Here is a 25435-nt window from a genome sequence, read left to right on the forward strand (position 1 = left end):
TTTTGAATTTATTAAGTTTTGAACACATTGAATTTATATTAATTTTAACATATTGTATTAATTGAATGGATAAATATTTATAAAAAATTCTTAATAGAATCAAATTCAATTAAATTATTGAGCCACAGTGATTTTAAAGCACACTTAATAAATGTTAAATATTTTTTTTAGAAGAACTAAATTAGAAAATATTAAAATTTCGTATTAGGTTATTTTTTAGTTATATAATAACCAAAAAAAAAAAAAAACTAAAACGCGGTTGTATGATTGGTTTATTACCATTGGTTATGTTGAATGGTTATCACTGCAAGGGTTTATATATAGAGGAGAGATGTTAGACTCCTCTATTAACGCAGTTTGAAATAACAACAAAAATAAGCTCAGAATAATCCCGGTGGAGAAACAGCTTATTGTGACGGCGACGCTGGCGTTTGAAACTTCAGCAATAACAACAATAACATTTAGCCGCCGCCATCGCCAACACCTCCGTTAACAACAATGGGAAAAGGAGGCGGTGCGATTAGTGATCCAAACAAGGTTCATGATGATCCTGTCGAAATTCCAGATACTGCACATCAAATCAGTAGCGGTTCGTACCTCGTACCTTAAACCTATAAACTTTTGTCTCTTTGTTTTGTGACATTTTTATTTGTCTTTTTATTTTTGAAGGGTTTGTTTATTTAGCCTTTTCATTCACGAGATTTTTTCGAAAATTCCCATGTTTATGGAGTCCAAGAGTCACAATTCGCATGTGCGTTTAAAGACGTTCCAGCTGAAATATTTTACTAAGACATAGGGAGGGGAACGGACATAACTCTCATTTCTCACGCACTTTTTTTTTTCAGACACCGATACGTTTTTATGAATTAAGAGTCAATTTCGCTATGAATTTTGACTATTTAATAGAATTCAATTAATTATAATTAAAATTTGTTCTAGACAGTTAAGGTCGAAATCCTCCTTTAATAAATGATGAATTATTTGGTAGGATTTTTTTTCTTCACAGTTACTTACAATTACTCTACTTTAAGAAAATGAAATGATTAGATGTTCAATGTAGTTAAGAAAATAATTAGATGTCTTAATAAATACTTGTAGATATCATAAAATTACAATTATTTTAAGACATAATAAAAAAAATGCAAATGAAACACTTTAAGGATAATGCTAACTTGTATCCTAGGGGCACAAATGTTATCTTGAAAATTGTGTATTGATTTTAATAAAAATATAAAATTAATTTTGTAATTATTTTTTTCAATACAAACTTTTTATAAGTGGCTTTCTTAACTTGTGCCCTAGGGACACAAGTTAGCATTATCCCTAAATAGTTTTCTTAAGTGGGACACAAGTTAGCATTATCCATACGTAATAATTATTATTCAGGTTGATTAATCCTCTTTGACATTTATTGAAATACATAGTTTATATTTATTGAAATCATATAGCTTTTTTTATAGAAAAACTAGTAAAATGTGAATTACGAATGATTTGTTGGAATGCTATTGAAAATAGTTTATTCTTTTGACAGTTCACTTTACTTTCTTTTGGTTTCAGATTCACACCCCCTTTAATATCCTTTAATTTATTTATGTTCTTCTGGTTTTATTCTATAATTGTAATTTTATTTTGGATTGTTCTGTTTTACCAGATTCATGGTTGCAAGTGGCATTTGTACTCACCAATGGAGTCAACAGTGCTTTTGTTCTTGGATATTCCGGGACTGTCATGGTTCCCCTTGGCTGGATAGGGGGTGTAGTTGGTCTCATTCTTGCTGCTTTGGTATCACTCTATGCTAATGCCCTTATTGCTAATATCCATGAATTAGGAGGGACAAGACACATCAGATATAGAGATCTTGCTGGATATGTATATGGTACACATCGCCAACAAAACTTAGCAACATAAAAAAAACATTATGTTATGTTATTTTGCTGCTGCTTATGTTCATTTTAACTATCATTTCTATTTCAGGTAAAAAGGCATATAAACTCACATGGGCTCTTCAGTATATCAATCTTTTTATGATAAATACTGGCTTCATTATTCTGGCTGGTTCAGCCTTAAAAGTAAGAAACTTAGGAACCATTCAATCAAAGTTTTGATTGCACCTTCACCTCTTTCTCAAGTTATAGGACTTGTGAAATCTCAAATCTTATAATTTTTTTTCAATGTGTTGCAGGCTACTTATACCTTGTTTAGGGATGATGCTCAGCTGAAGCTTCCATATTGTATAGTTATAGCTGGTTTTGTGTGTGCAATGTTTGCCATTTGTATTCCTCATCTTTCAGCTCTTGGAATTTGGTTGGCAGTTTCAACCGTCTTCGGCTTGGTATACATTTCCGTAGCATCTGTTCTATCAATTAAAGATGGTAATATCTCATGTTTGTGATTGAAAATTCATAGAAATCCACCTATCTGAATACCTGAATACATTGTTTGATTTGAGTTGATACATTTCTAGAACTAACCTGCAGTACGGTGTCAGGAATACATTCACCGCCTCGAGATTACACCATTCCAGGAGAAGGGGCAAGTAAAGTATTTGAAACGATTGGGGCGTCTGCTAACCTAGTGTTCGCATATAACACCGGCATGCTTCCCGAGATTCAGGTTGGATAGAAAGCTTATAGTTTCAAGTTGATATGATTCTTTTTCATTTAACCGTAATATTAAACTGAATTTTATTTGGTCATGTAACTTGCAGGCAACAATTAAGCAGCCAGTTGTCAAGAACATGATGAAATCCCTTTATTTTCAGTTTACAGTCGGAGTTATACCATTGTACCTTATAACCTTTTCAGGATATTGGGCTTATGGATCTTCCACAGAAACCTATTTACTGAATAGTGTCAACGGTCCGGTCTGGGTGAAGGCTTTCGCCAATATTTCAGCCTTCCTTCAATCAGTCATCGCCCTGCATGTACATAAATCTTAGAACTTTTCCACGCTCATATGCTTTACTTAAATTTGTTTAGCTGGCGTAATAACCTGTGGTTTACTTTTGTTAGATATTTGCAAGTCCAATGTATGAGTATTTGGATACTAGACATGGGATCAAAGGAAGCGCAATGAATATTAAGAACTTGTCGTATAGAATAACAGTAAGAGGCGGGTACCTGGTATTTAACACATTCATAGCAGCTCTCCTGCCTTTTCTCGGAGATTTCATGAGCCTCACGGGAGCGATCAGCACATTTCCCCTTACATTTATTCTTGCAAACCATATGTACATGGTGGCAAAGAAGAACAAATTAACATGTTTACAGAAGCTCTGGCACTGGATCAACATTGTTTTCTTTAGCATCATGTCTATTGCAGCAACAGTTGCAGCACTACGGCTTATTTCCGTAGACTCCAAAACATACCATGTCTTCGCAGATATTTGATGAAACTCATTACATTTTTGCAGAAGTCGTAATAATGCCAGCATGTTTCAAATGCTTCCATTGTTGGTGAAGAGCATAGGATTTTCTTGTAGAAGATAGTATCATTGGAGCAACCAATGACAATCATTAATGTTGGAAGAGTTTTTCATAGGAAATGTAAAAGTTTCAAAGTGGGGATGAGTTTGAAAAACTCCATAAGTCCTACATTGTTGGAAAAACTATGTGTGTTGGTGTGTGATTTGAAAAAATCTCAAATCCCAGATTGCTTTGTTTACATGTCGGTTTCTAACATTCTATATGAAAAAGAAAATTTGAAGTCTCACATTACTTAGTTAGAATGTGGCAAATTAGTATAGAGCCAGGGAATTGTTTGATTATGAAATAGGTTGAACCAAAGATCTCAGTGGTGAAAGTTAAAAGAAAAGATAGATTTCAAAATTTATACTTATTTCAATTTTCGAGCATAGAAGATAAATAAATAAGTGAATGATGAAATATTACAGAGAGGGATGACCTGATAACGGAACGGTGGTTGCGTCGACGTGGAGCGGAGGGATGACCCACAAATTAGAGGAAGATGCCCAATTCAGAAATTCAGAAACTTCTGAGTGCATGCAAGGATAACCCAATCTCAAAACGCACCGTTTTGCTCTTTTCTTTAACGGAGCACAGATTAGGTACCCATTTAAGAAGTATCATTGGAAATGAAATATTTGATTTGGTGTGAGTATTCATACCAGATATTTAAAGGGGTTGATCACTGCACCTTACTGATCATACCCTACCCTATTGTAATTTTAAAATGCTTTTTTGTATATTGAAAATTTAAAATTTTGAAAGTGTTAATTCTCCAGCAAAATCATTTCAGGACTGAGGTGCCATCATTTTTGTCAAAAATATATTTGAAAATTAATCGTTAAACACCATTAGAATTACAATATCTCGAATGTCAAATAAACAAATGAATTTGGCTATCACCTAGCATATATACTTCTCTTGATGTTTTTCATGATAAAAATACTTTATTTTGAAAAGGTTTACAAAAATCGCATTCCATTGTCACTCAAGAATTTTACTTTGAAAACATTGCTCTTTTGTATTTTGACATCAAAAGGAGCAAAAGAAGTTGAAATTTCAAGTAATGTACATTGCTCATTGTTTTAGATCATCTGGTTTTTTGAGATAAAATATGTATGTTACGTTTAAATTTCAAAATTCAGATTATGTCATACTGTGTTCACAAAGTGATATCCAAACTTTTCTGATATGGAATTTAAATTGCCTTATATTATGATTGTTTGTAGTTATGGCACACCCTTATGGTGTCTCCGACACTCCTCTATTTGTGGATGTTAAACCGAGTCATGTCCATGTAGATGTTGAAAAATAATTTACAAACAAACTGGAGTTTGCTATACATGAACATATGATTCAATAGTTTAACACGGAGGCTGCCAAATTAGGACTCAACATTACAATCAGGAGGTCGAATTTTGGTTCTACTATGAGACATACATTTAATGTGATCGTCCTTTTATGTTGGGCGGATACCTCAAGGCGAATAGTACATGGATACTTAATGTGATTTGTGGTATACATCATCACTATTTGTGTTACAAGTTAGACAGTCATCCCATTATATGTCGTCTAAATTATGAAGAGAAGAAACTTGTCTATGAAATGACCTTGAACATAGTTCAGTCAAAAAATATACTATCAACTTTGAAAATGAAAAGATCAAAAAGTGGCTGAAGTGTATAGTTTTCTCACCTGAAACAACAGGGCAAAAAGAGGTCCAAAATTTGAAATGCAACAAGTGTTAAAGCTTTTGGATGAGGATCATTATTTATCTAGGTACAAAGTTTGTGAGGATGGAAAAATTATTCAAGATATATTTTGGACACATCATAATTCCATTAAGTTGCTTAACATTTTTCCAATGTGCTCATAATTGATTAAATATATAAGATCAACAAGTACATGCTACCACTTCTGAAATTATTAGTGTTACTTCTACATATACGACTTTTTTCAACTGGGTTTGCTTATTTGGAAAGTGAAAAGAGGACTATTTTACGTGAGCTTTGGAAATATGTAGGACTATGTTGAAAGATCGAGAAAAAATGTCATATGTGATAGTCACCGATCGCAATACCACAATGATGAATTTCGTTGGAAATGAGTTTCCTACATCATACGCTTTACATTATAGATATCATATAACAAAAAATATGATAGGTATACTTAAGTATGCGGTAGGGACCAAACAAACTAAAGTGAATTTAGAAAAATGGTGAAATCTAATGTGATATTAGAAAGCATAATGAATGCCTGAAAAAATTATAATAAACTCTTCTTCGGAAGAGTGATATGTTGAATATGTCATATTTGTAAGATCTCTATATTTTTAGATACAATAGATTTATATTTTTAGTAAATTTATTATATATTTACAATTAATCTTATGTATAAAGTAATATTTTAATCATTTATATCGGTTAAATATTCATTTTATAAATTATTATCTTGATAAATTAATAATATTAAGATTAATTTTAATTATTTGTATACTCACTATGTTATCGTAATTTTATATTTATTTATTAAATTTTATAATTAACATTGTCAATATTATATGTAACAACCCGTATAATATATATCTAAAATAATATCATATAAGTGTTAATTATTGGTATTGTCACAACATAAATGCTTATCGGCATCTTTATATACATGTCCATAAAATTAAATACAACATATGACACATGTCATACAATAATGCCTAATTAAAAACCTAAGAACTATGTGCAATCTCTGGAATTGTACAAAATCCACAGCGGAAGATCACAATTATCAGCATCCCTCGAAACATCAATGCACATCTCCTCTTGCAATAAAACCTGCAAAGTAACACCTGAAAAGCAACAACAATATTGGGGTGAGATAATAATGTCAGTGAATTCTTTTATCATATGGGTCCACTTGGTTCTACAGGGTTTCTAATAGAATCCTAACCCAAGTCTTTATCTCTCGTTACTTGTGTATCATTCACACAAGATAGCTAAGACTTAAGTGTCTAAGGGATATTCACAATGTATGGAAACACGTCTCTTGAGTCCACATAACTCAATAAATCATTATTCCGATTCACGAAACATTAACCCCCGAACGGACTTACGTCTAAGCCAGGCTCAGTTCTCGCATGCTCGTATGATTCGACTTTCACGGTGGATATCGGGTCCTCTATGAGGCTTAATCCTCATTTCAAGTGACCATCACCCATATGGGCCTCTAACCCACTTAGGGTATCTTTCACCGTATGGGTCTCTAACCCACTTAGGTGTCCACCTTTCCCCTATGTCCTCCATGGTTGGGGCTCAAACCCAATTAATACACGAATCATTGGTGCCACATCCCCACTTACCGCTTTACCTAAGCCTTTGAAGTGGTATGTGCACAATCACAACTAATTCTGAATACGTGATTAGTTCTCAACAACAAATAGGACTTTCGAAGCAAGGCTCCTCACCAAAATAGGACTTTTGGAACAAATGTTCCTCACCAAATATCAAACCAACTCTCATGATGTTCAACAAATACTAGGTGTTCATCATCACTCATTCGCATAATATTCCACATGTTCCATACAAAACATATTGTTTCGTTAATCAGGAGAATTCTTGTCCGTGATACACACCGAGGTACCGTTTCATCCAAGCATCACCGTATACTCATTTTCATAACCTAGATTATCTTTCTAAGTTATTAATCGAGTTGTACTCCTAAGGTTTCCTCACTCGTCATCATTGTTTTTAACCATTCATGCACACACACACAATAACAATACTTAGCATATATCATAATATAATTCATAACATTCATAAAGTATACACGATAGCATATCACAATGTCCTACATGAAACACACATAGTAGCATAATATGTCACAATAAACCCTAGGCAAAACCATCTCACATCTCACTCATTATTATCTTAGGTTATTCAAATTATTATGCACAAACAAGTCAAACATAACCATTACTATCCTTTACCAAGCATCCTTGGTTAATTCATGATCTTTCAACACCATGTAATATCTCATTGCATTAACTTTCTAATGCTTCAAGTTTCATATCAATCAGATTCGCAGTTCTTGGCGGAAACAAGAACCATGTATTCAATCAACAAACAACAACTCATAATATATGTATATCATCATTATCCTATCAATAATTTACCTATAATCATATTTTTTTATTTACTATCTAATATATCATTGGAAGAGCTTTCAAACGCTTTCGACCGTGTCCAAAACGGATTTACAAAACTCATTTATAGTAAAAACAGTTGAACCAATCGATTGCATGAAGCTTCTGTCTAATTTTTCACTATCTGCAATGGACCAATCGATTAAGCACTGTAGCCAATCGATTGTCATTATCAAAAATTCAGATTTTCTTCACCGTAACATGAACCAATCGATTGGTTATGTAGTGCAATCGATTGGCCTTGTTATTTCATCAAAACTTCATCTTATAACCATATCAAATTCCAAAGTTAACCATTCTAAACCATACCAAACACTTACATTAACACAACTACACATGATTAACATCCATAACTTCAAAGATTAAGGCCATACTTCAACAATCAACACCAACATAACATAATATCATGGTTTCAACATAACAACACAATCATAGAAAGCTTTTACACCAACATGTTAAGATCATGAAATAACACATAAAGAAACATGGAAACCAACAAGGATTATGTATAGAATATAAAGTTAAAACCCTGGCTCCCAATCTCATGAATTCACCCCACCCAAAGCTATTCTAACTAAGAACTCACCTTGTTCAAGAAGATGGTCAAGATTGGTGAAGAAAATGAGATGAGATGATGGTGATTATGGTGTTTCCATGGTTTTTCTTCTCCTTCCATGAGTCTTCGTCTTCTCTTCTTTCTTTCCTTTACTCTTCTTTCTCTTACTGTTTTTTTTCTCTTTCTTTTCTTCTTATCCACTTTTCAATCTTTCTCTACTAACCACACAATATATATATATATATATATATATATATATATATATATATATATATATATATATATATATATATATAATATAAATATAATATATAATATTAAGTAGTGATAGAAAATATCTCAATCGATATTTTGTCTTTCGGTACCAATTGACCAATTATTAATGTTACCAAAAATGTCCCCTATTGTACTTATTAATAATGGTCAATCTCTTTAAATAAGGATTAATCTCTTTAGAGTTCACTGGTTACTCTATTTTTCCTAACTGACAACTTTTAAATCACATATGAGCTTAAATTGTTCCAACTGACAATAGATACAGTACATAGGGACTCGGTTGATTTCAATTGACAACTAATTGAGCATTTAAGGGTAAATGGAATATTACATTCTCCCCCCCCCCCTAAATTGAAATTCACCCCCGAATTTCCTTCACTCAGCAAATAAACACTTCTTGCATCAATGTCTTAGACCAACACTTGACTTCTCTTCGATTTCAAACTTCTGACATATTCATTCTTCCAACTTATCTTCCTTGGCAAACTTCTTTCTCATGTGAACTCTCAATACTTCATTGTCTTAACCATATCCTCATTAAATATTAGATTTACGTTTAACTTTGCTCCCACTTAATTCATCTGATATACCTCTCTAAATCATTTGGTCACTTTCCTTCCGGAAACCACGACTACCCTTTTTGTACTGAGTCACACAAAACATACCCATGACATCTTATCTTGATTTGGATAATCAATACCTATTAAATATTCATAAGAAGACTTATTGATTCCTTGACTACACATAATATTGACTACTCTTCTCTTATTATTCCTTCAACAAATGAGCATAACCTTGTAATCCATCTATTGATAATCTCATCAAATTCACTTGATTTGATACTATATATTGTAAGTGTTTACTCCTACTGTTTCACTTCTCTCGTACTACTCCAATAAGATAACACCCTTAGCACGAGATTACCTTACCTCCATTCTTTTGAGTAACTATCTCTCTGATCCCCATAGACTTGATTGAGCTCTTCCATCCATCACCTTCCACTGTGCTACCTTGATTCCAACAATGGAACACCTGGGATTCCTATGCACTACTGGTTAGCTAACAATCTACATATAAACACACTTATCCTCTAGAGTTCCTACTATCCAAAATGGTAATAGAACCTTACCGACTTCCATTAGTAGAATAACTTCCTTGATGACTCACAAAAGTTTAGAATAAGACAAACACTCTTCAGAAGATAGGTATCCATGAGTCATATTCCTACAACCATAAAATTATACATCATTCAGATTTTCCCTGTTCTCGAATCAACTTATCCAAATTAGTTTAACAATATTTGATTCTTGTTACTATATTACATATCAAATCCTCTTATAGGGTTGATCATAATCCATTCAAGGTTTCTGTCGACACAGGATCTCGACTAATAAAAAAATAACACCACCAAGGAACTTCAATCATCGACGAGACACCACTTCCAAGGAGCTTAAACAATCTAGAACATAATTGTGAGTGTCCATACCACTCACAGAGTCACCCACAACAATTCACACACATCTGGAGATAACATTGCACTTCCTATCTAAATTCATTCATCTCCATCGTCATGTTTCACCTTCCATAATTTTAGCTCATGCTCTTACTAATATACAGCCTGAGTTACATGTTTAACTTTAATAATCTAATTCTCGTTCCATCCTGGAAATAACTTACAAATCCTTCCAGTAGGGCAAAATATCACTGCACCCATAAGGTACCACTCTCATGGGGTCTACATCTTGGGCCATGGACCTGATAGAATCACCCAATTTCATATAATTCTTAAATACTTCCACTTTACTAACACATATGCTAAATAACGAATCGATCTCCGCAAGATCACCACTTAGTAAGTCTCTTCCGGCTTCACTCCTTATGATTCTCATTAGTCATAATAGTGATACACCCAAGTCTTACTCACAATGAGTATGGTTCACTAGTTTGTTTACCCAAACGTCAAACTCCTTTGAAATTTATACAGATGGTCAACTATGCAATACCCTTCAAGAAATTCGAATTTCAAAACTATCAATCTGGCTTGCATTAACTTGCATCTCCATCCTTAACTCACACATCCATAATGGTACACCAATCATATTTAGGATACCCTCAGTTCCAATAAGGTGTGAACATCATGTCCATGATCAACCAACCAACACTACTCAGAATGATAAATAGTAACCAGACTTCCAATAATCCATTCCTACTCTTGTAACTTAGTTAAGATGCACTTAAGATAAACCTTAACATTACTAAACACTTATTCACTTGGATTTCCTTCTAAACTTAACATTCACTATACGCTTCGTCACACAAAGGTTACATATCTAGATGACTTACAACTGATAACTCTTACCAACTACATACGAGTCCACACAATGTATTCCATTTCACGTTCCAGACTTAGTCCTCGTACTCAAGCTTGGCTTATCTTTTATTGTTTACCACAGACTTAACTTCTCAAAACATCAGACTCATTACTCAACAAAGAGTGTGTTACTTCACATCCATCTCAAGACAAAGAATCACTTACACATACTTGTGATCATAATGCTACCATCACATACTCCTCTTAATACCAAGGTTTAACTTTCTCCATTACACTCCATCCTCTAGAAGTTCCCGTATGTGAATGATCATCAAATAGACATCCATATCTTAGCCTTAATGAAATCCTTATGATTGCATAGTCTCCTTATTTGAAGCGCATTCCATTACGATAGTTGTAATGCAAGGTTTATATTGCTCCCAAACTCTATGTCTGCTTCTTTTCTATGGTAAGCCCATTAGTTCCAATAATAGAACCATTCTACTAGAATTCCTCGAATCTAAATTACTTTCTTTTTTCCTCATTACAAATCTCCTTCAACCAATCCTACTAGAGCTTCCGTTGTTATATAATGTTTATTCTCTCTTTGACACAATCTCTTATAGTTGATCCCTAGGTAACTCAACATTCCATAATGGTCTCTTACTAACTTTGAATCCCTGACAAACTATCCTGAACCCGATATCCTTTTTTTAAATACTGAATATACTTGATTTATCTTCTACTCTTCCTCAGGCGTTTACATGTATCACTTGGAATAGGCAGTTGTGCCCTCGAGTCTCCTTGTACACTTTGCCACTATCTTAGATTCTTACAAATATGCTGAACGTTCTCCTCTCTCAAGCCCTTAACTACTTGTAGGATACTATTCTGTACATACTCTCCAAAATACTCCCCTTTTTTTCTAGTATGCCCTACTGACCTTAGAAGTCGAAACACTGATATACTACCTCACTTTCAGACCTTATAGCATATGTGCAATAAAACCATCCTCCTTCCTTCACTGTATGGTATTAATTACAACACTTATTCCATACCAGTGAGTCAATCTTGTTCTATTAGCAGATTCACTTATTCCTTAAAACTCTCAAAATTTATCCGATAGAAATCCTCAACTTCCTTACTCCATCAGCACTACAGGATTGCTTGAACCATACACTACTCTTCAATTCTACATTACCTGAATCACAACTCCTATTGAAACTTCAACCGAGCTATCCGGTTCTCCTTACTCTCTAACTCTTGGCTTGAGCCTACCCTCAAAGCACAAGCTCCACCAACACTTCAGAGTCCTCGTGGTTGCTCAACCATGATCCTTCCTACCACTCACATAGAACTAGGTTGATCAGACCCAATACTACATACAGTGATATTAAGAATCATGTTGGCTAAACACACATATGAGGCAGGAATAGATTTACTTATTATGTTTCAAGGCTAGGTCGAGAATCGACCTGCTCTGATACCAACTATAACAACCCGTATAATATATATTTAGAATAATATCATACAAGTGTTAATTATTGGTATTGTCACAACATAAGTGTCTAACGGCATCTTTATATACATGCACATAAAATAAAATACAACATATGGCACATTTCATACAATAATTCCTAATTAAAAACCTAATAACTATGTGCAATCTCTGCAATTGTACAAAATCCACAGTGGAAGATCACAATTATCAGCATCTCTCGAAACAACAATTCACATCTCCTCTTGCAATATAACTTGCAAAGTAATACCTGAAAAGAAACAACAATATTCGGGTGAGATAATAATCTCAGTGAATTTTCCTATCATATGGGTCCACTAGACTCTACAGGGTTTCTAATAGAATCCTAACACAAGTCTTCATCTCTCGTTACTTGTGTATCATTCACATAAGATAACTAAGACTTAAGTGTCTAAGGGATATTTGTAATGTATGGAAACATGTCTCTTGAGTCCACATAACTCAATAAATCACTATTCGTATTCACGAAACATCAATTCTCGATTGGACTTACGTCTAAGCCAGGCTCGGTTCTCGCATGCTCGTATGATTCGACTTTCACGGTGGATATCAGGTCCTCTATGAGGCTTAATCCTCAATTCAAGTGATCGTCACTCGTATGGGCCTCTAACCCACTAAGGGTATACTTCACTGTATGGGCGTCTAACCCACTTAGGTGTCCACCTTTCCCCCATATCCTCCATGGTTGGTGCTCAAACCCAATTGAGGCACGAATCATTAGTGCCACATCCCCACTTACCGCTTTACCTAAGTCTTTGAAGTGGTATGTGCACAATCATAACTAATTTCGAATACGTAATTAGTTCTCAACAACAAATAGGACTTTTGGAGCAAGGCTCCTTACCAAAATAAGACTTTTGAAACAAATGTTCCTCACCAAATATCGAACCAATTCTCATGATGTTCAACAAATACTAGGTGTTCATCTTCACTCATTCACATAATATTCCACATGTTCCATACAAAGCATATTGTTTCGTTAATCGGGAGAATTCTTGTCCGCGATATACACCGAGGTACTGTTGCATCCAAGCATCGCCGTATACTCATTTTCATAACCTAGATTATCTTTCTAAGTTATTAATCGAGTTGTACTCCTAAGGTTTCCTCACTCATCATCATATGTTTTTAATCATTCATGCACATACACAATAACAATACTTAGCATATATCATAATATGATTCATAACATTCCAAAAAGTATACACAATAGCATATCACAATATCCTACATGAAGCACACGTAGTAGCTTAATATGTCACAATAAACCCTAGGCAAAACCATCTCACATCTCACTCATCATTATCTTAGGTTATTCAAATTGTTATGCACAAACAAGTCAAACATAATCATTACTATCCTTTACTAAGCATCCTTGGTTAATTCATGGTATTTCAACACCATGCAATAGCCCATTGTATTAACTTTCCAATGCTTCAATTTTCATATCAATCGGATTCACGGTTCTTGAATTATGGCGGAAACAAGGACCATGTATTCAATCAACAAACAACAACTCATAATATATGTATATCATCATTATCTTATCAATAATTTACATATGATCATATTTTTAGTTAACTATCTAATATAGCATTGAAAGAGATTTCCAATGCTTCCGACCGTGTCTAAAACGGATTTACGAAACTCATTTTATAGTAAAAATAGTTGAACCAATCGATTACTGACAAGGACCAATCGATTGCATGAAGCTTATCTCTAATTTTTCACTATCTACAATGGACCAACCGATTGAGCACTGTAGCCAATCGATTGTCATCATCAAAAATTCAACTTTTCTTCACCGTAACATGAACCAATCGATTGGTTTTGTAGTGCAATCAATTGGCCTCTGTTATTTCATCAAAATCTCACCTTCTAACCATATCAAACTCTAAACTTAACCATTCTAAACCATACCAACACTTACACTAACACAAGTACACATGATTAACATCCATAACTTTAAAGATTAAGGTCATACTTCAATAATCAACGCCAACATAACATAATATCATGGTTTCAACATAACAACGCAATCATAGAAAGCTTTTGAACCAACATGTTAAGATCATGAAATATCACATAAAGAAACATGGATACCAACAAGGATTATGTATAGAATATAAAGGTAAAACCCTAGCTCCAAATCTCATGAATTCACCCCATCCAAAGCTATTCTAACTAAGAACTCACCTTGTTCAAGAAGATGGTCAAGATTGGTGAAGAAAATGAGATAAGATGATGGTGATTATGGTGTTTCCATGGTTTTTCTTCTCCTTCCATGAGTCTTCTTCTTCTCTTTTTCTTTCCTTTACTCTTCTTTCTCTTACTGTTGTTTTCTTTCTCTTCTTCTTATCCACTTTTCAATCTTTCTCTACTAACCACACAATATATATATATATATATATATATATATATATATATATATATATATATATATATATATATATATATATATATAACTAAGAACTCACCTTGTTCAAGAAGATGGTCAAGATTGGTGAAGAAAATGAGATAAGATGATGGTGATTATGGTGTTTCCATGGTTTTTCTTCTCCTTCCATGAGTCTTCTTCTTCTCTTTTTCTTTCCTTTACTCTTCTTTCTCTTACTGTTGTTTTCTTTCTCTTCTTCTTATCCACTTTTCAATCTTTCTCTACTAACCACACAATATATATATATATATATATATATATATATATATATATATATATATATATATATATATATATATATATATATATATATATATATATATAATATTAAGTAATGATAGAAAATATCTCAATCGATATTTTATCTTTCGGTATCAATTGACCAATTATTAATGTTACCAAAAATGTTCCCTCTTGTACTTATTAATAATGGTCAATCTCTTTAAATAAGGATTAATCTCTTTAGAGTTCACTGGTTACTCTATTTGTCTCAATTGATAACTTTTAAAGCACATATGAGCTTAAATTGTTCCAATTGACAATAGATACGGTACATAGGAAACAGTTGGTCTCAACTGACAACTAATTGAACATTTAAGGGTAAATAAGATATTACATTATATTTGTTAACTCATTATTGTAATATGTTTATAAATAAGATAGTATTTTAATATAAATATTTTAATAATAATATTTAAATTATAAGTAAATAAAATAAATAAGTAAGTATATGGATAATTTAATTGGAGTATGTATTAAAAATAAGTGGGTGAGAGTCGGTAAATAAAAGCTCATGAATCAATTAACAAGAAAATTAAAAAATTAAAAAAAAAAGACCATGACCTGATAGAATAACAACAACTTCTAGATTCATCAAAGCAACCGCTTGAGAGAGGAATGAAGAAAATCCAGTTCCGATGCAGAAAAGTTTCTCGTTTTTGCCTCAAATTTTAGTATGTGATTTTTATCAACTATTAGGTTAAATATTTATATTCATTTTAATTTCTAGAGATTCTTTTAGTTCATTTAAGATCTCGTTTTGTCGTACGACTAATATCGACATTTTGTTTGTATCTTTATTACTGTAACTCTTATTTGCGTGAAATCAACGCCAAAACAACCAGGCGAACGTGAGTGATACTTTCATCAAGTTGAATTCTATTTTAGGGTAATTTTCTTTTATCTAATTTCAAAATTTGTATTTTTAGTTTATTTTAATATCAAAATTTTAAATATTTATTTATAAATGATCGAAAATGAAACAATTGGAGGGTGAGGAGTCAAGAGAGAGAGAAATTATGCATGTGGACTTCAATCGGTTTGTGAAAGCATGATAAAGATAAGATCTTGCTCGGGGTGATATTTAAATGTGGTAGGGAAGAAAAACGTCTAAGTTAAGGGCACTTCCCCATATTTATTATAACGAGACTAATAGTTAGGTATTATAGAATAAAATGATATAGTGCATAATTGTTCTAAAGAGAAAAGAGAACTGAAGTATAGTGTTATTCGATAAATTTTAATCCTTGTTAAAATTATGAACACTAGTTATATATTTTATTGTTGCGTGTACTGATGTGATGTGGATGAAATTTTATGTTGATTGTGATTCATTATTATTATGTGTGATTGCGATGTGAATCAGATGAATTGTGCTGATGTGATATGGATGAAATTTTCTGTTGTTTGTGATTTATTATTATTATTATTATTATTATTATTGTTATTATTATTATTATGCGTTGGTTAAAAGTCTATTAAAAAGATTGAAATCAATTACGTTAGAAGATGGATGGTTCCGTGAAATTAGTTTTAAAATGATGTGTTTTAATGAGAATTTATAGAAGGTATATGCATTTCATGGCATATGCTTCCTGTCTTTGTGGCGGATTGCCTATGTGACAGTTTATATCCGGATCATTTAGATTTATGAGCATGCATATTCACACGTAAAGATATTTGTAAAATAATATTTTTTATGAATTTGATTTCTCTTAAGCTGTTATATTTTGTATGATTTGTTTTATAATACCGTATTATATATATATTTTTGATTTGAATGGATGACGGAAAATTAACCCCTTACAAATAACATATTATGTACTAATGAATTCAAGATGTGAAGATAGAAGAATAAAATATTATGCACAATTATGGGATTCAATAAAGGATTTTGAACTTTATAATTTTATTTGTAAGGAAGATTATTTGATTATCAAAACATTAAAAATGAAGATTTGTAACATATTAAATACTTTATTTTAATATTTTTTATTTAATCATGATTTATTTTTGAATTTATCATGAACGGTTATTTTCTTTAAATAGACGGAAAAAAAATATAGTCACATACTATTAAGGTGATAATTTTAAGTAACGTCTTGGATAAAAAAAACTAGGACGTTACAACATGGTATCAGAACAATAATCTTCGGATAAATACTTTTGGGTTGTGACGAGTTTGTGTGAAGTTTGCTTTGAATCATGTGTGACTGTTTTGATTTCCTTGTTGTTGGACTTACTATTTTTATCCTTATTACTAGAGTGATCGAAGGTTATTTGTACTAATAGTACTAATCGGTAGATTTTGTATTTGTGTGGTCTATGTGATTCTTCTTGAGTTTATAGTTTATAGTTGTAGCTATATAAGAGTTTGTATTATTATTTTTTGTATTGGTGTTAAAGTGTAGAAAGAAATTTTTTATCTATTTTAATTTTGAAATTTAAATTCATGTTTTTCACAATAGTATATGACATCTATGTTATTAGTAGAAAAATAACCATGCGGTTATTTACTTGACTTTTGTGTTTTTTTAGTCTTTGATTTCGGTGTTGAATATATGAAATGAATAAATATTGTAAAAAATATATGTTTGATATTTATAATATAAGAATCTTGAATATTGGTATGAGTTATGTGTGTAAAATTTATGAATTTATGTGTGTAAAATTTATCACAGAAATGTTATTTTTATGAATTTATGTTTATTTGTATTAGATTTAATTATTAGATTTAATTCATATTTAAGTTTGTTAGATATTAGATTTAAATATTAGATTTGATTCATATTTAAGTTTGTTAGATATTAGATTTAAATATTAGATTTGATTCATATTTAAGTTTGTTAGAGGCTTATAAATAGGGTGTCAATCATTGTAACTTTTAATCCTTTTTGTAGCCATCATTCTCTGAATAAGAATATTTCCATTCATCATATATTCTACCTTTGCACCAACAATTGGTATCTAGAGCTCCGGTTCAGATTCATTGGGAAACACGGGAAACACGAGTGAACGTGAGGTCTTGTGTGTTTGATTTTGATTCTTAGATTCGTGTTGAATCTTGAACAAAATCTGATCAGAATTTTAATTCTGTGGGTTGGGAAACACTGTGTGAGAAATCTGAGTGTATTGTGCAAGGTAGAAAGATGAACGGAAACGGCAACATGAACACCAAACTTCCAGTATTTGACGGTAAAAACTGGAATCGTTGGATGATCCAAATGCGTGTACTGTTCGGTGCTCAAGATGTTCTAGATCTTGTCACTGATGGTTATGTTCCGGTAGCAGCAGATGCGACGGATGAACAGAAAAACACGCAGAAGGAAGTAAGGAAGAAGGATCAGAAAGCATTGTTCTTCATTCATCAATGTGTTGATGTAAATGTGTTTGAGAAGATTGCAGATTCAACGACAGCAAAGGCTGCGTGGGACACACTGGTTAGATGTTATGGTGGTGACGCATCAGTGAAGAAGGTGAAGCTTCAGTCCTTGAGAAAGCAATATGAGAATCTCAACATGAAGAATAATGAGAAAGTTTCTGAATACATCTCCAGAGTGATTCTGATCACTAATGAGATGAAAGCGTGTGGAGAAACTCTTTCTGAAGAAACAATCATGGAGAAGGTATTGAGATCCCTTACCTCTCAATTTGATTACATTGTGGTAGCAATAGAACATTCCAAAGATCTGAGCACCATGAGAATTGAAGAGCTGCAGAGCAGTCTAGAAGCGCAAGAGTTGCGTTTGACTGAGAGAACTTCTGAAAGGGAAGTAGAGCAGCAGGCTCTGAAAGCAACTTCTGATAGGAGGTATCAGAAGCAGTCAGAAGCCAGGAGAAGATCTGATGGTGGTCAGAAGTCAGAAAGCTCAACCTCTGATAGACAAAAAAATGCTCAGAAGGGAAAAGAGAAGTATGACAAGAAGAAAATCCAATGTTACTGCTGTAAGAAGTTTGGTCACTTTGCTAGAGACTGTTGGTCAAACAAGGAGAGAAAATCAGAAGAAGCAAATATAGCCAGAAGTTCTGATGACGAATCTGTGCTATTGATGGCCTCTGAATCTGATGATATGGATCTGATAGACTGGTGGTATATGGACACTGGTTGTTCAAATCATCTTACTGGAAACAAGAAATGGCTGGTTGACTTTGACTCTGAAAAGAGGACAAAGATCAGATGTGCTGATGACAAATATCTTAATGCAGAAGGTATGGGAAATGTCAGAGTGACTCTGAACAATGGGAAAACAGCATTGATTCAGAACGTGTGGTATGTACCTGGCATCAGAAGCAATCTGATGAGTGTGGGACAATTAATTGAGAAAGGTTTCTCAGTTACCATGAAGGACAATCTTCTGAAGCTGTACGACTGTAATCAGAAGTTGATTATGGAGTCAGAACAGGGAAGGAATAGAACATTCAAGGTGAATGTCAGAACTGCAGACTCAGAATGTCTTAGTGCAACAAGTGCTGAGAAGGAGAGTGAGCTGTGGCACAGAAGATTTGGTCATTTGAATTTCAGAAGCTTAAAACATCTGAATTCAAAGAAGTTGGTACATGGAATTCCTGCAATTAAGAAGCCTGAAAAGTCATGCAAAGTTTGTATGGAAGGAAAACAACCACGATTGCCATTTGCGTCAGAAACTGCTCCAAGAGCAAAACATGCCTTGGGAGTTGTACATTCTGATGTGTGTGGTCCATTTCCAGTAGCATCGATGGGAGGGAATAAATACTTTGTGTTATTTGTTGATGAATTCACAAGAATGACATGGGTATCCCTTATTAAGTTCAAACACGAGGTGTTTGATGAATTCAAGAAGTTCAGAATGAAGGCTGAGAATCAGAGTGGTCAAAAGCTGAAGATTCTTAGAACTGACGGTGGAGGTGAGTATAACTCCAAAGAGTTCCAGAAGTTCTGTGAGGAGAATGGAATTGAGCATGAGGTTACTGCTCCTTATACCCCTCAACACAATGGTCTTGCTGAAAGAAGAAACCGAACTTTGCTTGATATGGTGAGAAGCATGCTAAAGGAGAAGAAGCTTCCTCAGAAGCTCTGGGGAGAAGCTGTTGCCACCGCAACGTATGTAATCAACCGATGTCCTACGAAGAAGTTGAAGGAAATAGTTCCAATACAGAAGTGGACTGGAGATAAGCAAAGTGTTAGTCATCTGAAGGTGTTTGGTTCTGTTTGCTATAAACATGTTCCAGAAGCCAGAAGACAGAAGCTGGATGATAGAAGCAAAGTGATGATTCTGATAGGGTACCACAGTACAGGTGCATACAAGCTCTATTGTCCAGAAACCAATAAAATTGAATTCAGCAGAGATGTGATTGTGAAGGAATCAGAAGTTTGGAATTGGGATAAGTCTCAATCTGACTCTGATGTTAGAACCTCTGAAGAAAGGTCAGAGTTCAGAATTTCTGAGGCTGGAGTAAACTCTGATATTGATTCTGATTCTGATAGTGATTCTGACTCTGGAGAAGACTCAGAAGATGAAGGTGACTCTGATGATCCAGACTCTGATGACCCAGACTCTGATGGTAATCCAGATTCTGGTGGCAATTCAGACTCTGGAAATATGCCAGACCCTGAAGATGGTCAAAGCTCTGGAGGAAGTCAACCATCTGAAGCTAGAAACTCTGAAGCTCAAGACTCTGAACAAGTTCAGAGACCACAAAGAATCAGAAACATCCCCAGAAGATATGCAGAATTTGACATGCTGAAAGACACTGAAGTAGACTCTGAAGGAGAAGTTATTCAGTGTGCCATGTTAGTAGACTCTAAACTCATAAGTACAGAAGAGGCTCTTAAGCAGAAGCTCTGGTTGAAGGCCATGAAAGAAGAACTTGATGCTATAGAGAGAAACAAGACTTGGAAGTTGACAGAACTTCCAAAAGACAAGAAAGCCATCAGCGTCAGATGGGTTTTCAAGCAGAAGTTAAAGCCAGATGGTTCAATTGGCAAACATAAAGCAAGGTTGGTAGCCAGAGGATTTCTACAGAAACCTGGGCTGGATTACTCTGAAGTGTTTGCACCTGTAGCAAGACATGAAACAATCAGAATGGTGATTGCAATAGCTGCTAACAGGAATTGGCCTCTGATGCATTTAGATGTAAAATCTGCATTTCTGAATGGTCCATTAGAAGAAGAAGTTTACGTGTCACAACCTCCTGGATTTGTGAAAAAGAATCAGGAAGGGATGGTGTACAGATTATACAAAGCTCTATATGGATTGAAACAAGCGCCCAGAGCTTGGAATAAGAAGATTGATTCTTTTTTCAAGAAGCAAGGCTTTCAGAAATGTGAGATGGAGTACGGTGTCTATGTTCAGCATACTTCTGAAGGAAATATGACTCTGGTATGTTTATATGTTGATGATATACTGCTGACTGGAAGTTCTGAACAGGAGATAGCCAAGTTCAAGAAAGTTCTGATGAATGAATTCGAAATGACTGATCTAGGCAAAATGACATACTTTCTAGGGATGGAATTCAGATACTCTGAGAAAGGTATTATTTTGCATCAGCTCAAGTATGAATTAGAACTTCTGAAGAGATTTGAATTGAAGAATTGTAAGATTGCTGTCACACCATCTGATACAAATCAGAAACTGGATTCTGACTCTGATGGAAAGGATGTGGACGCTACAACCTTCAAACAGTTGGTTGGTTCTCTGAGGTATTTGTGCAATACCAGACCTGATATTTGCTATTCAGTTGAGATGGTTAGTAGGTTCATGAGTAAACCTAAGTGGTCCCATTACCAAGCTGCTGTCAGGATTCTGAGGTATATCAAGGGAACTCTGAAGTATGGAGTATTATTTCCTTCTGGAAGAAAGGATGAGTCAGAACTTCTGAGTTATTCAGATTCTGATTGGTGTGGAGACAGAGTTGACAGAAGAAGTACGTCTGGGTACTTATTCAAATTTCTGGGAGGTCCCATTTCTTGGTGTTCCAAGAAGCAACCTGTTGTGGCGTTGTCAACTTGTGAAGCTGAATATATTGCAGGTGCTGTTACTGCATGCCAAGCTGTGTGGATTCTGAATCTATTGCAGGATCTGAAGATTAAAGTAAACAAACCTCTGAAGCTGATGATTGACAACAAGTCTGCAATCAATCTTGCCAGAAACCCAGTGTTGCATGGGAGAAGCAAGCACATTGAGACCAAGTATCATTTTCTGAGACATCAAGTTCAGAGGGGAGTGTTAGAAGTTGTACACTGCAGCACTCAGAAGCAGTTGGCAGATGTTCTGACGAAAGCTATCAAGACTGATCAATTTCTCAGATTAAGGGATGGAATTGGTGTTACAAGTTTTGATGGAATATGAATTAAGGGATGGTATTAGATTTAATTATTAGATTTAATTCATATTTAAGTTTGTTAGATATTAGATTTAAATATTAGATTTGATTCATATTTAAGTTTGTTAGATATTAGATTTAAATATTAGATTTGATTCATATTTAAGTTTGTTAGAGGCTTATAAATAGGGTGTCAATCATTGTAACTTTTAATCCTTTTTGTAGCCATCATTCTCTGAATAAGAATATTTCCATTCATCATATATTCTACCTTTGCACCAACAATTTGTAGTTCAGATAAGTTAAAAAGTGTTTTTATTGTAAATTAAAAGTAATTTGATCTAACAAATAAACACTTTTTAAGAAATATGATAGTGTCTTAGTTTCCTTGATTAAAGAAATACTATTTATATTGTGTGGTAACTATTATTTTTGTAATTAGAGGTAATTTTCATGATGATATATGCACTTATAAATCATTTTTGTAAGATTAACATATTAATTTTGATTTGTTTATATTGTCTTTACTATTATAATTTGTCTTGCTATTGTCCGTCACTAAATATCTTTGTGTAAAACTTGTTTTACTACTTTCTGTCATTAAATCTTATTTTATGTATAACCTATAATATGTTGTTTGTCATTAAATGTTATTTCATGTGTAATATATAATTTGTTGTCTGTCACTAAAAGTTATTTTACGTATTTTCTCTTTTTTTTTCATGTCATTAAAAGTTATTTTCTACATTATCCCTTTTATATTGTCTCTTACTAAAAATGGTGTTATTTTCTGTTATATTTGTTATTTTTATCCGTTAGTTGTTTGTCTTTTTTCCCGTAGTTTATGTGTGTTGTAGTTTCTATTGTTGTTATTTATGTATTTAAATTCTCTATTCTTTTTATAATGTTGATACTAAATATATTTATAAAAAAAATGATATACAATGTTTATGGAGTTAAGATAATTAATTGAGTTTATTTTGTATTAAATAAAATTTGATTTGACTTATTTGGAAGAAAGTGAAAATATTATGATTGAGTGTAATTCAGTATTATTGATTGAGTTCATTCAAATGTATTTAAAGAAAAGAGTTGGAAAATATGAAATGAGGTGTGGGTATTTGTATTCTACGTCGTTTGCATCTTTTTTGTGGTTTGATGGTTTGATTATTTGACCTTCATATTTAATTTTTCAAATATATGGTTATTTGAGGTCAAAATCTTACTTTTGGAACACCCAGAATTAAGAATAGATTGTTAAATATTTTCTAACTCAACTAGGTTGTAAGATATGGGTAACTCGACATTCATCCTCGAGGGATGGTGTGTGCTTTAGGCACAAGTAAGTGAAACCTTTATATTAACTATTATAAGTCATGTTGTTTAGGGGGAGCGTGAATTAAATACGTTGAAGACTAATGAAAAATTCAGCGGACTCTAAGTGCAAGTTGTAGCAAATATTATGATTGTTCAGTTATGATTGTATATATCATCATTGTGATTGTTGACTAACTATTGAAAACCTCAATTTCGTGTTGATATTAGACAAGATTATAATAAGTGGAATAGATCAACCTCACCTATGGTTAGAGCATGTAATGCTAATTGGAAATGTTAAGCAAAGGAGTAGATGACCAACAATTCGATTTAACTTTTCACTTTTAGTTTTGATTTTAAAACTCCTTCTCGTGATTTATAATATACCATAAATATTTATATTTTATGTGATTTAATATTTGTGTTCTAAAATATACTTTCTCTCTCGATTATAGTGTTGTCTAATTTTTCCATGATTTTATTTTTAAAAAAATATTTATTTCCTCATGTGATAATGTATTTTAACAAAGTATTTGATTTTATATTGGATTATTTTATATAAATTTGATATTAAAATATGTTATTATTGTAAATATTTTAATAATTTGGGTACTCTCGATTTTAATTAAAAAAATTGCTTGAGTTATAAATTTAAAGATCATATTCAATTGAGATCAGAGTGTGTAGAGAAAGTGTAACACTATATTATTTTTATTTGTTGTTATAGACTTAAATGATAAGTTTACATAATTTTTCTATAAAAAATATGAATAATAATTTAAATATAGTTTCAACAAGGGAATTGAAATAAAAGAAGTTAAATAGTGTCACTTTAGATTTTTATCAAGTCTTTTCTTGATTTGTCACAACCTTTTAGTTTTGAGGACAAAACTATTTTATAAGGGTAAGAATGTAACATTCCTATAATTTTTTATTTTTTTAGTAAATTTATTATTTATTTACAATTATATATATATATATATATATATATATATATATATATATATATATATATATATATATATATATATATATATATAAGTGATATTTTGATTATTTATATATCATCATATGTTAAGTATTTATTTTGTGAATGATTATCTTTATAAATTATTAATATTGAGATTAATCTTAATTATTAGTATACGTATTATGTTATGGTAATTTTATATTTATATATTACTTTTAATAATTAACATTGAGTGTCAATATTATATTTGTTAATTTATAATTTTAATAAGTTTATAAATATGATAGTATTTTAATATAAATATTTTAATAATAATATTTAAATTATAAATAAATAAGTGCATATGTGTATAATTTAATTGGACTAAGTATTAAATATAAGTGGGCGAGAGTTAGTAAATAAAAGCCCGTGAATCAATTAACAAACAAATAAACAAATTTTTTTAAGAAAGGAAATAAACATATTTTCATGAAACATACGCTACAGTGTCCTTGATGTATCACCATACTTCCCGATTCAATAATTAATAAATAAAATATAATTCTATTCAAGTAGGATGTCACTTCACAATCTAAGACGTTTGAATGTAACTTCATTTAATCAAACATAGCCTAAACAAATCATCCACACCAAAAGTGGTTCAATAGTTACTTTAAATTAAAAGATACAAAATAACATAAAGAAAACAGTTTATTCTCTGGTGTTACGTATCAGAGCAACTTTACTAGTAAACTCGACCGATAACAACATGAGGTACATCTCCAACTACTCAGGAACCTGATTGTTCGTAC

At 32.6% G+C, this 25435-nt stretch overlaps 1 protein-coding gene across 1 annotated transcript; it reads left to right on the top strand.

The window, feature by feature from the left end:
- The first annotated feature begins 305 nt into the window (after positions 1–305).
- On the top strand, positions 306–3711 carry LOC127083917 (proline transporter 2). The gene is made up of 7 exons (XM_051024284.1): positions 306–589; positions 1652–1876; positions 1975–2069; positions 2183–2372; positions 2489–2613; positions 2708–2923; positions 3012–3711. The coding sequence occupies exons 1-7, from the start codon at positions 499–501 to the stop codon at positions 3387–3389; spliced, it is 1320 nt and encodes a 439-aa protein (XP_050880241.1). The 5' UTR covers positions 306–498; the 3' UTR covers positions 3390–3711.
- Positions 3712–25435: the final 21724 nt, after the last annotated feature.

Source organism: Lathyrus oleraceus, chromosome 5, assembly GCF_024323335.1.
Source record: "Lathyrus oleraceus cultivar Zhongwan6 chromosome 5, CAAS_Psat_ZW6_1.0, whole genome shotgun sequence".
In the NCBI taxonomy this organism is placed as follows: Eukaryota; Viridiplantae; Streptophyta; class Magnoliopsida; order Fabales; family Fabaceae; genus Lathyrus; species Lathyrus oleraceus.

Coding starts and splice junctions, on each gene's coding strand:
- LOC127083917 (XM_051024284.1), top strand. CDS start 499: ATGGGAAAAGGAGGCGGTGCGATTAGTGATCCAAACAAGGTTCATGAT. Junction 1,877..1,974: donor TCTTGCTGGATATGTATATG/GTACACATCGCC, acceptor TTTCTATTTCAG/GTAAAAAGGCATATAAACTC. Junction 2,924..3,011: donor AATCAGTCATCGCCCTGCAT/GTACATAAATCT, acceptor TACTTTTGTTAG/ATATTTGCAAGTCCAATGTA.